We start from the raw sequence: 13,321 nt of genomic DNA on the forward strand, positions 1-13,321 counted from the left end.
TAAACTTCCTCCTGCACAATCTTGTCTGGTCGGGTTCTTCTTGAGGTGGCCATTTCTGACCACTGCTGCAAACGCCTTTGGGAAAGGGAGTAATGGCCAGCCGAGGAGGAGAGATGAGGCTCTCCTCAACCCCGCTGATGGCTCCCCCTTCTTCACCACCTCTACAGGGTGGCTTCAGCCTCGAATCCAGGCAGCTCAGGGCACTCCAGCGGTGAGCAAGGATCAAAACCGTGCACAATCGCGATTTCGGTCCATCGCCGAAGAAGCCAAAACCGGAAGTCATATGTGGTGGACTTCTGTAGAAGCCAAAAAATATTGGACAAAAATACATACAAGGTTCGAAAAGAGGATACAGAAACATACTGATTTAAAACCTGAAGTTATTTTTGTTGGGGATTTTACCTGAAAATTATAGTAAAGAAAATGTATATTTAACTATTCATGTATTAACTGCAACTGGGATTATGTGATTATTAGAAGGCCAGATCCTGAAACTCACGTACTTTAGCCATCTAATAAGAAGAGAAGAGCCCACTGCTGGGAACGATGGAAGGCAAAAGAAGAAGAAGGGGATGGCAGAGAAGGAGGGGGCTGGATGGATGGAGTCCCTGAAGCAATCGCGTGAGCTTAAATGAACTCCAGAAGATGGTAGAGGACAGGAAGGCCTGAAGGAACATTGTCCATGGTGTTGCGATGGGTCGGACACGACTTTGCAGCTAACAACAAAAAGATTGTATTTGCACAAAATTGGATTCTGACTGATGAGAAGGTGATTAGGAAAATATTAGAATGTGCAGAAATGAATAGGCTAACACTTGCAATTGAAGAGAGAGAACAAAATGAATATTATTTGATATAGGAATCTTTTTATAGATGGTTGGAGAATAAATATGGGAAATAGAAATGAAAAAAGACCAGTGAAGTATAGAAAATAGAGCTAAATATGTTAAGATAGGGATGGTCACTACAATTAGATATATTATGTATATTAGCATTAAGTAAGAATAGATAATTAATACCAATAAAATGAAAATATGTAAACTGTAATTGCTATTGCACAAGATATTTGTACCCAGACGACACACTGTTTAAATGGAAGATGGATTGTATGTTTCAAAATAAATAAAAAAGAACAAATTGAAACTACAAAGACCTACCATAATTAACATCTGCTTTTGGAGGTGGAGCTGAAAGTCCAGGGAGACACCCAAATTCCACAGCAGTCCTAAGTAAGTCAGGGCAATGTCCCCTGTCCTGGGTGGACCAATCATCCACAGCTGCTTGATCCTACTAGGATTAAAATGGAGACTGTTCCTCCCCATTCAATAGGCTTCGGGTACTAGGGCAAAAGCTTGACAGCATTGCTTGGCCAAGGATGATACTTGACCTTGAAATGAGAAGTCCTCATTGAGCTACCTTGAAAATCAGAGGTTTCTCCTCCACCTAACACTGAATGGAAAATGCTACAGAGAATGGAGAGAATTACATACAGTAGTGGTGTGCTACTGGTTCAGCCTGGTTCAGCTGAACCAGTAGCAAAAGTTCCTCTTTTTCTGCATTCTGGTTATATTTTATTGCTTTTAGATTGGTTATGATATGATAAAGGAAGCTGTAAAAAAATGTTTTTTGAAAACTGGCCTGGGTGGCAGCTCCTAGTTGACTTTGGCTGATGTTGAAAAGCTAAGCAGAGCTGGACCTGGCTAGTATTTGGAAGGGAGAGCACCCGGGAATCCCAGGGGCTGCAAGCTACTCTGGAAACTTTAAAAACAAGTTGTGAAAGAAGGCAGTAGCAAATATTTCTACAGGGCCAAGGCAGCTGCATAGCCACGCCGCTGGAAGCCCGAAGGAGAGAAAAGTACCAGTAACTAAATTCAGATACAGGAATAGAGGTAACAAAAGTAACAAAAATACATAGATTAGGTCCTCGGGATCTACAAAGTAGCAGCGTAAGGATTCGGACGGGAGCAACCAGCCGATCTGGAGTGAGGGGATCCTGCCAGGGTCCAGGAATCCCGTTTTAAGCAGCTTTCCTTTGTTGGGGAGACGACGGGCAGCGAAGGAAGAAAAAAGTCGGAGGAGACGCCGCTGCCGCTGCCGCTGCTACCGCCTCGCTCAGAAGAGAGAGGGAGGAAAGCTCCAACTGTGGCTTTTTCCCTCGGACTGCTGAGTGAGAATCCGACTTTTCCCAGGAGCTACCCAGCCCAGAGAACGATCACCTTTGGAGTCGGTGAGAGCCCAGAGAACGATCATCTTTAGAATTGGTGAGATTCATCCCATCCTTACAGGGCGGTAAGCACCGGGAGCTGTGAGTCTGTCTCCAGAAGTTTGCAGCCAGGGTGTGAAGCAGACTGCCTCCTCCCTGCCGCCCCCATTTCCCTCTTCCCTCTCTTCTCCCCACCAAATTGCTAATCCGGACTCCAGGAGTGATAGAAACAGAGGTATATTGAAGCCGTAAAAATATAAACTGTTTGAATTTACCAGTGCAAGACAGTGCCTCTTTCTCTTAAAAGCAACAAACTTTGAAAGTGTATTCAGTTAACTAGGAGGGGCCCAGAAATCTCATTCATCAAGGGAAAACAAAACAAAGAAGAATAGCTGGTTTTCCTCTGTTCTTAGAAGCCAAGCCCTTTCCTTCACTCGGTCAAAAACCCTTGGAACATTGTATTACAACTTCCTGTTTACAGAGCGATAAATCCCTCTCATCCAGCTGCTAGTAAAACAATTAACCCGTTCCTTGCAGACTCTTAATACTACCTCATTACCTCAAAACTTACAACTTTTCTACCTCATCACCTATATCAACGATTAGATAATCAATTTCTACAAAATATTTTATTAATGGTTTAATTGATTTATTGTTTTTAATTGATTAGTGTGATTAGAGTGTTTAGTGCAAATAGTGTGATTACTGACTAGTTTAAAAGATCAAAATTCATGTAATTTAATTGAATAGCAAAATCATTGATTTAGTGAATTTAAATCAACAGTGTGATTAATGATTAGTGTAATTAATTGATTAGTGATTAGAGTAATTAATTGATCAGGCTGATTGTTGCTCAGGAATATTATCTGACTTGAGAGATTACTGCAATTGATTGTTTGATGTAATATTGGCTATATAGATTACCCAAAATTGTTCCTTTAATTAATTCAATCAACGTACTATTTTTAACAACCCTACCATGCCAAAAAGAAAATCGTACGCCTATCCACAACCTAAAGAGAAGATAATCCCCACCAATGAACCACAAGACTCCTGCACATGCCTTAAATGCTACAAAAATCAAAAAGGACAATGAAAACTCCATCAAATGTTCTCTGTGTAAAAAATACACTCATCATGACTGCTTGGGATTACCTGACCAAATGATTCAATACCTAGAATCATCCAATGAGTTTCCATATTTCTGCAAATCATGCAGACCCAAACTGGATCTGTCTGTAAGAGTTGATACCATCGAAACCATTGAAACATCCCCTACCATTGAAACCATTAAAACATCCTCAACACCATTGTAGCATCCCTGGACGCCGTAAAAGAAAGAATATCCAACCTTGAAAAAAAAGACACAACGCAAAAACCTGAACATCCAATAGATACAAACCACATCTCTACCCAACAACCACAATCCAATCCAAAACCCAATCCACAAATAAACACAACCCAGACAAATATTGACATCCCAATCCTCATCAAAGAAGCCATTGAGCATGAACGGAAACGTCCAAACGCCATCTTATTTGGTCTAGAAGACATCAATGTCAATGATGACATCACAACTGTCCGAAACATCATCAGAGATTATCAAGCATCAACCATCTCCGCTGATGAAATACTTGACATTTCCCGCATCAACCGAGAGCTCAAAAATAGAGACGGCTCTGTGGCCCCACGCTTGTGCAGGGTCATTTGCAAAAATGAATCAAGCAAACGTAAATTCATTTATACTATAAACTCACTCGCCAAAACCAACACCAACCATAAGAACCTCCGTTGCCGCCCTGACCTAACCATACAGCAACGTGCCCGCTCCCGTGTACTCCGCATCGAACTCAAAAACCGTCTAGACAATGGAGAGAAGGACCTGTACATTGACTACCATGCTGACTGTATCAAAAGTAAGCCACGCAACCCAATACTCAGCTTTTACCCTCAACCACAACCCTACCTCAACCCATCCACCATCACCCAAGACTAGGCACGCACGCCCCCTACTACCTCAATTCCAACTACTGCCGGCCTCAAATGCAAACTACTCAATGCAAGAAGCCTCGTGAATAAAATACCTGAATTTCTCATCCTCCTAAATATGACTAAGATGTGGACCAGGGGTGGGATTCAAAAATTTGAACAACCGATTCTGTGGGCATGGCTTAGGTGGGTGGGCGTGGCTTGGTGGTCATGTGACTGGTGGGCGTGGCTTGGTGGTCATGTTATTGGCTGGGTGTGGCCAACTCAATATCACTCACATCGAGGCACGCATCTCCTCACCTGGCCTCTCATGACTGTGGGGATGCTGCAACAGTCGTAAGTGTGAAAAATGGTCATAAGTCACTTTTTTCAGTGCCATTGTAACTTTGAATGGTCACACCACACAAGCAAAGGACCAGCAAAGGAGGGAAAAAACTCCAGAGAAGTTGCTGAGACAGGAAGTCTAGTCCTGCCAAGAATGTAATAAGGGTCAACGGAGAGGCAGTTTCTGTAAGCAACACCAGAATGTTTCCTTCCTGCCTTCCTTACAGGATTAGGTCAGTAATTTCTTCTAACAACCGGTTCTCCAAACTACTAAGAGTGTTAACAACCGGTTTTAGTGAATAGGTGCAAACCTGAAGAATCCCACCCTGATGTGGACGTGATTGAACTTCATGACTGCTTCTCTGCTAATGAATTAATTACATATTAATTCAGGATTAAAGAATTGTAAATATTGTACTTAAGTATATAAGTAACGCTTGACACGGAACTATTAAAATGTAAATTTTATATGTATTTTGAAAATAAATAAAATTATAAAAAACACACAGGAAGTTTTTAAAAATAGATTGGACAATCATTTGCCTGAAATAGTATAGGTTTTCCTGCCTAAGCAGGGGTTGGACTAGAAGACCTCCAAGGTCCCTTCCAACTCTGTCATTCTGTGCTCTTTTATCTGCGTGATGGCAGAAATGCATCAGAGAGGGAGAACTTTCTAGCAATCATCTTGCCTCCAGATATCAATTTTGAAGAGTGAAACAAAGGAAAAAGCCTCCCACAATCATCTGAGAGGAGAAAGAAGAGAAAAGCACGGGATTGGCCCTCCCATCCGCCCATATGCTTTTCTGTTCTTTATCCTCTCAGATGATTGGCGCTGCAGAGCCTCAGCTGATGTGTGGAAAGCTGAGCGCATAAATAAATGGAACATGTGCTGGTTAGACAGTATATAGTTAATTTGGGAATGAGAGCTGTGCCCTTAAGGGAATGCTTCCTGGGAAATGTATTTAATGCCCCTTGGGAGATGTAGTTCTTGTCACGTGGTCACATCTGTAATCCTGATTGGTCACTGAATTGACCTTTGGTTGGGCTGGGGAGTTTTTGGGCATTCTTACCAGGACCCCAGCATCATGCTGGAGTCTTCCTTTGGTATATCACCATGGGATGAAGGTAACCATCTTTTTACAATATGGAGGCAACTATTGCGGCAAAGATTGGACGTTAGATGAATTTTTTTTTTTTTTTGCAAAAGTTTTATTCAATTTTCATATATTACAGGAAAAAATATCTTTTTTTCAGTGAACAGCATGATTCCAGGTTAACACATTTCCATTACAAACTTGATTTCATTTTCTATTCGTCTTTCACATTTAATAACTTATCTTAATCTTATTTTATATATTTTCTTTAATTTTAATCATCAAGCTTTTCCCATCTTATTTTATAATTTTTCCAATACATTGCTTAATCTATTTCTTTAAATCCTTAATGCATCATTATATATCTTCATATTCATTATATTTTATCTTCTTTTCTGCCAGATCAATTTACTTTAGATGATTTACGTTAGATGAATCTTGACGTAACTGTGAGTTATATTTGAGGATGCCTAGTACAATCCAATAAATGGACTTTGCATGGAAGCCTTTGTAGTGTTGCACTGCTTGTCTCTATATTCAGCCAAAAGATTAGGGACTTGAAAGAACACGTAGGGTCCCACTGCTGATTACATAATACTATGTACACATTCCTATTACCCCAGCCAATCCAGAGGTTTACCATGGGTGATGCTGTCTTTCCCATACCAGTTCACAATTCTGAAGACCTGCTTCCCAAGACAAACAGAGCAGACAAACTTTTATGATTCCAGCTCCTTCTTGGACAACCTTCCTATAGAGTTTTAATTAACCTAATACCTTGAGAGATTCTCCTGCCAACTTTTAGGTTCTATGGGAAGAGTTATTGTATAATTTCATCACCCGCCAAGTTGGTATTTATATATAGCACTTGTTCCATCCACATGTTGGTATGATTGCCCAGACTTATTAGGGTACAATTGATTGTCAACTGCCACCATGCCCACACCTATACTATCCAAGCAAATTAGGGAAGAAGCCAACCTCCATCTTTTGTGGACATGCTCAGTTTCACATAACTCAAGTACCCAACAGATGACTATTAACAGCATCTGATCTGTGGATTAACAACAGGAGACCCAAACTCATTTTTCTCTGTCTGCTGTATGAAGAGTAGCTATCCCTCAGTAAATAGGACAATTGCTTTTCCATGCAATTATCAGAAGAACAGTAATTTCTAATGTATCCCCTATGGATTTCTACCCACAAAAATTTTCCAAGATAAAACCTGCTTTAAATTAGATGCTTGGAGTTTGCCTGGTGGGGGAAGAACATGTCACCTTGCCTTGTGTTGCAAAGAACCAACTCCAGGGTTTGCTGCGACTCAGCTGGCCTTAGTAATCTCTTTGGTCATAAATCAAGCATAAGTAAGAGGAAGCATAATTGGATACAAATTTGCCTTGAGGCCATCCAGTTGGCACAGACTAGCTCTCTTGTGCTAAAGCTGTGCTGATATTTCAAGTCCTCCCTGCGATTCAAGTTCTGCAAAAAAGAAAAGAAAAAAACAACCTCTTGACTTCTGATCTAGGAGGAAAGCTGAGAAGAATGACTGGGCTGCCTCTCCTTCTGCTGCTGCTCTTCTGGCTCCTGCCTCCAACTTCTGCTAAGGGGATACAAACTGTGTGTGTGTTGACAAATACTTTACAGAGTAAGAGAGACTTTTACAGGCCTGGTGATTTCATTATTGGTGGGAATTTTCCCCTGGGAACTATACATGCATTCAGCATCAAGTCCTTTCGTATAAAACCATCTCGACTTTTGGAGGATATTTTGTAAGTTTCACCCAAAGGGGAAAGATGTAAATAATTATTTGGTTTGCTTTGTGTTCAGCGACTCTTTTCAGAAATACTTGTTCTAGTGACGTTTGCAATGTCCTACCATAGTTCAGATCTTTGTGCTTTTCTCAGGAAAGAATTTAACTCATGAAATAGGCTAGAATTCTCCATCTTTCCAGAACTCAGGAAGCTAATAAACTACCAAAAAATGGAGGAAGGACAACCCTTGGAAATTGTGCTGGCCTTGTGAAGAAGTTGGCTTATAATATTAATTTGGACAGAAGCTCCTGATGCAAAACTCAAAGATGAGGTCCAACCCATTGACACTGTGGAGGAGTTTGAAGAAATTCCTCCATTTCGGAATCAGGATTGCTAGTGAATAATGGCCTTCAATAAATCAGAGTTCTGACCCCCACTGAAGTCTGGTACTCGGCAATAGTTACCAGATCAGAAGAAGCTGCTCCAAGAGAGGACCAAATGGATTAGGGTAGAAGAGGAGCAATTGGGAAGGACTATACCCATTGGAGCAAAGTGAAGAAGGGAGGGACAATAGAGAGGTATAAAATGATGTGGGATATGGACAGACAAGATTTTCTCCTTTCTCTCAAGGCCATCAAATATTAATCAAGGAACAGCCTTAGCAACAAAACAATTTGGGATTTCTTGCTACAAAGGAGGGGGAGCAGGATAAACTCTATCAACCCACAAAAGCTTTCCTTAAAATTTCCCCAATGATTTTCTCACCGTAGAGTTGTACCCAAGAACTACCAGCAGTTCATAGCCTTGGTGTTTGCAGTCAGAGAGGTCAACAAGGATCTAGTTCTCCTCCCCAACATCACCCTTGGCTTCCACATCTATAGCAATTCTCAGACTGAGACAGAGGTTTGCTCAAACAGCCTCTCCCTCCTCTCCACACGAGGCCAAATGGTTCCAGGTTACAAATGTGACAGGCAGGACACTCTGCTCTCTGTCATTGGAGATCTCAAGCCCAAATCCTCAAGGCAGATGGCCTCCATCTTCAGCCTCTTCAAGGTCCCACAGGTAAGAGGGCTTCACTGGATACAGTGTCGGATAGACAAATAACAGAAGCACACACAGAAACCAAAGGTGAAAATAAAGTTGTTTGGGGAGGGAGCATATATTTGTATTTTCTTTGTCAAAATATGGTTTTATAGAACCTAGAAATGATAGATAAGATAAATCTGAAAAGCTATATTTTCCAAGAGGAATTTCTTCTTTTCCTAAAAGTGTAACCATCCTTTTAGTGCAGTCTATTCTCTGTACTAAATTGATGTATAGTTCCTTGCCTTCTGACCTGTCACGACCAGGAAAAATATGTTACCTCTTCTTCTTAATATGTAATCCTTAATATGTAAAAATTAAGCTTGGCACTCAAAGTGAGCCAGCCTAACTGGTGGGACAATAATTCACATAATGGTGATCCCTAAAATTTACCAAGAATCTCACTTTCTCCAGCTAGGCATTGGCTTTGACTTCTGTCGGGAGACAGAAGCATTTATCCTTCCTTCATCTGGATTAATCCCAAGGAATTTGCTCAGTATGAGGGTTTAGTCCAGCTGCTCCTGCATTTCCAGTGGAACTGGGTTGGTCTTCTGGCACCTGAAGATGACAGTGGAGAACGTTTCATCTCATCTCTGATGCCAATGCTGAAGGAGAAGGAGATCTGCCTGGCCTTCACTGAAAAGTTGAAATCAAATTTTCTTACTACTCCAATGTTGGAAATACTGCATATTTCCGAGACTTGGTCTAAAGCTGAAGTGATTGTTCTGTTTGGAGACCCCAATAGTATTACAAATGTACAGGTGGCAATGAGTGTCCATGAACATTTGAGGAAGACATCATTTTGGAAAGTTTGGATCTTAACTTCCCATTGGAAACTTAGCGTGATGAGGAATCAAGACATATTGAAAGCTGTAAAGCCCTTCCATGGGGCTTTGCATTTTGGGCAGCACACTGGGGATGTCTCAGAATTCAGTCATTTCCTCCTGTCTTTAGACCCCCTGAAGGCACAAGGGGACATCTTTCTTCTGCTGTGTTGGGAAAGGTTGTTTGGCTGCATGATGGGCAAACCAGGCAGGATCATTCCAAAGGGGGAGAAACTATGTACAGGAAGGGAGAATTTACAGAATCTACCTTCTTACATTTTTGAAACAAGCATGGAAGGTGAAAGTTACAATATCTACAATGCTGTTTATGCTGTGGCACACTCATTGCATGCAATGCATGGATCAAGAACACAACAAGCCATGATAAGGCTTAGAAAGTGGATCTCAAGTATTCAGTCATGGCAGGTAATCTTGGTGACTTTAACAGTTATTGTGTCATTGTATATACATGTTTCTTATTTTGTGACTATACATTATTTTTATCCTTATCCTTCACCCATTCGTACCACCTCTCCCATGTCACATAGTATTCCCAATCCTCTTTCCCTTTCAGTTCCATAGTGAATTTATCTACTTCAGCACAGTCCATTCTTTTTTGGACACTCAATTCATTTTAATGTTGGTTTAGATTATGGCAGCTTAGATTTTTTGTGTGACTCCACCCCATTTTTTATTAAACTGTTTCTTGTACTGCTTTGTTTGTTGTGTTAAGCCTCTGTCAACTTCAGCATATGCAGGGTTAGAGTTAGGGTTAGGGTTAGGGTTAGGGTATCCTTCTACCAATATGTTCCAATCATGAGTTTCATCCCACCAAGTTTCTGTTATTCCAACTATATGATATCTACCTTCATGTCTTCGTAGTTCGAGTTCACCTTGTTTGTTCCCCAGATTTTGTGCATTTGTATATAGGCACTTGAGATCTTTATGTCTGACACTGTGTTTACTGTCTACATAACCTGTGTTGCGCCTGCCTGCCCCTACTTTCTTGCCGCCAGTTTGATTAGTGCACATTGTATGGCACTCACTATTAAATGTTTGGTTTTGGTTGGCATCAAGGTTGATAATCTTACCTGCACAAATATCTATTTTGCATGCACTGGTAACCAGGATTCAGCCAATTAATCCCAGGTGTCGTGTTTTTTTTCAGATTCTTCCCTATCTGAGGAACATCAAGTTCAACAACAGTGCTGGAGAGGAAGTTTCCTTCTCAGAAAGTGGGTTGGTTTCTTCTCATTATGATCTTCTCAACTGGCTCTTCCTCCCCAATCAATCTTTTGTCCCCATGAAAGTTGGACAAATAGATTCCATGGCTTCCCGGGACAAGCTTTTACCATTAACTCTGATGCCATCATCTGGGCCACAAAGGTGAGCTAGAAGGAAAAGTTGTACATTAAGCAAAGGATTCATTCACTCCAGGGGATGCATAACACACTTTTAACTGGGAAATAGGTCTATTTATAAAAAAAATTCAGGAGTTTGATGAAAAACCTGTTTTGGGTTTAAACATATTTGAGATTTGGCTTCTGAAAAGTCCAAGATGTGGTGAGATTGGGAAAAAATTCCTGCTTGAAACTCAGGACGCCATTAAAGCAGGCAAGAATCATTTCCATGGACCAATCCCATTCAGTTGCATCCTCATGATTCTTTATTTTAGAAAAGCTGTAGCTGCATGTCCTTTGCATTTTGGGGTTCCAGTTCTAATCTCCAGCATCCATTCATGGGTCAGGATTGCCACTGGCCTGAATCCCTCTGGAGCCTATCACTCTGGTAGGGCCTGGTTGACCATTTCTTTTGAAAACATTCTGAAGGTGGAAATAGGAATGGGGAAATGAATCAATGAAGTATGTTCATTGCTTAAGCAATCTCAACCATTTCTCTTTTTCTCTTCTAGAAGGTGCCCTTTGCCAGGTGTGGCAAGAAGAGGTGCCAGGCAGGAGAGAGGAGAAGAGTTCCAGAGGGCCAGCAGGTTTGCTGCTACCAATGTGACCCTTGTCCAGAAGGGACCATTTCTGATCAGACAGGTAGAACATTCAAATGTTGGTCTTCCAGCCATTCAGTGGGAAAAAACATATTAATTTTAGCATCATTTTGGTAGAATTTGCATGCTTCAGTATATTCATACTTTTCAGCAGATTCTCTTATTCATGAATCTGTGCCAAGAGATTTAGATTAGCTAGAAAGCAGGAAGTCGTTGGATTTCTTGCTTTCTAGCTAATCTAAAAGCAGAGCTGAACCTTCCTAGCTTCTATTTTTCAGTGCTGACTCAGGTAGCAGATTGCAGAAAGATAGATTTTTGAATGAATCTATGATTCTGTGAGCAACTCAATCTGTCTGCCTGCTTTACCTGATTTTGGGTAAAAGCTGCTCTTTTTATTAAAAACATTCAATATTTACATAAATATTTACAATATTTACATACAAGCAACACCCAGCCAGTCACGTGACCACCAAGCCACACTCACAAATTAGGTCATGTCCATAAAACTGGTTGTTAAGAAATTTGAATCCCACCCCAGGATAAAGGATAGTTCTTTTTCAGAACTGTCAATCTCCCAGGATATTCAAAGACTTCTTGGAGAAACAGGAGATCCATCTAGCCAGGTCTGCTAATCCTTCCCTGCAAAAAAGATTGAATGACTGGATTTCAATCATAAAGCAGAGACGGTGAGACAGAGAACAGATCTGTTTTTCTGACTAACCTATTCCCAGCGTCACCAATAAGGCTGGGTGATTTGCCCTTGTTGATTCACCATGAAATGCACACTGACTCCTCATTTCAGATGCAGCTCGTTGTGACCCCTGCCCAGAAGACCAATATCCCAACAAGGATAAAGATCACTGCATTGCCAAGAAACTCCACTTCCTTGCTTATCAAGACATCCTGGGCTACTCATTAACATCTCTCACTCTTTTTCTCTCTATGACCACATCAGCAGTCCTGGCAGTTTTCCTTAAACATCATGACACACCAATCGTCAAGGCCAACAATCGAGATCTCTCCTACATCCTTCTGGTCTCCCTCTTGCTCTGCTTCCTCTGCTCCTTCCTCTTCATTGGTCGACCCAGGAAGCTCACCTGTCTCTTCCGACAATCTGCCTTTGCCATTCTCTTTTCCCTTGCAGTTTCCTCTGTCTTTGCAAAAACTGTCATGGTGGTTCTGGCTTTCATGGCTACCAAACCAGGGAACAAGTCAAGGAAACTTTTAGGAAAATCACTGACCAACTCCATTGTCATAGCCTGTCCCCTGATCCAAGCCGTTCTTTGTGTCACCTGGCTGGTAACCTCCCCTCCATTTCCCAACTTGGACTTCCACTCCTTGACTGGTGAGATCATTTCTGAATGTCAGGAAGGCTCAGCTTCAATGTTTTATGCTGTCCTGGCCTACCTGGGCTTCCTGGCCATCATCAGTTTCACAGTGGCCTTTTTGGCTAGGAAATTGCCTGACAGCTTTAATGAAGCCAAGTTCATTACTTTCAGCATGCTGGTATTTTGCAGTGTTTGGATCACTTTCCTCCCCACTTACCTGAGCACCAAAGGGAAGTCCATGGTGGCTGTGGAGATCTTCTCCATCTTGGCCTCTGGTGCTGGACTCTTGGCTTGCATCTTTTTCCCTAAATGCTTCATTATCCTACTGAGGCCCCATCTTAATTTCAGAGAGAATATTATGAGGCACAAGGGTCTTTGATTATATTATGTATTTATGAAACATAATTACATTGCCATCTAACTTATACACAGGTAACTCCAACTGGATTACACCATTAAAAACCACAACATAAAAACCCTTTAAAATGCCCTACTCCCCCCCAGGTATTGGGAGTCTTTATTTTGATTTTGAACATGTTTCCATTTGATCTCATTTCTAAGAAATAAGGAGCTTAGAGATGGCCTTGCCCATTAAATAATTGGAAACCAAGTGGTGTGAATAATCATAGGATGTTTGTTAATCTGCAATAATCACATTTTTTATTCATGCCCATTGTACCATAGATCCAAAAATCAACTTGGCAATAAATGTTGGTATTATATATT

The 13,321-nt window shown here is 41.1% G+C and overlaps 1 protein-coding gene across 1 annotated transcript; it reads left to right on the top strand.

The window, feature by feature from the left end:
* The first annotated feature begins 8,306 nt into the window (after positions 1-8,306).
* On the top strand, positions 8,307-13,178 carry LOC148128585 (vomeronasal type-2 receptor 26-like). The gene is made up of 3 exons (XM_087948781.1): positions 8,307-8,423; positions 10,437-10,503; positions 12,070-13,178. The coding sequence occupies exons 1-3, from the start codon at positions 8,307-8,309 to the stop codon at positions 12,972-12,974; spliced, it is 1,089 nt and encodes a 362-aa protein (XP_087804907.1). The 3' UTR covers positions 12,975-13,178.
* The last annotated feature ends 143 nt before the right edge of the window (positions 13,179-13,321 follow it).

This window comes from Notechis scutatus, unplaced genomic scaffold (genome assembly GCF_049901735.1).
Source record: "Notechis scutatus isolate UNSWTSFEM ecotype Mainland unplaced genomic scaffold, rNotScu1.2 NSCUSCF19, whole genome shotgun sequence".
Classification (NCBI taxonomy): Eukaryota; Metazoa; Chordata; class Lepidosauria; order Squamata; family Elapidae; genus Notechis; species Notechis scutatus.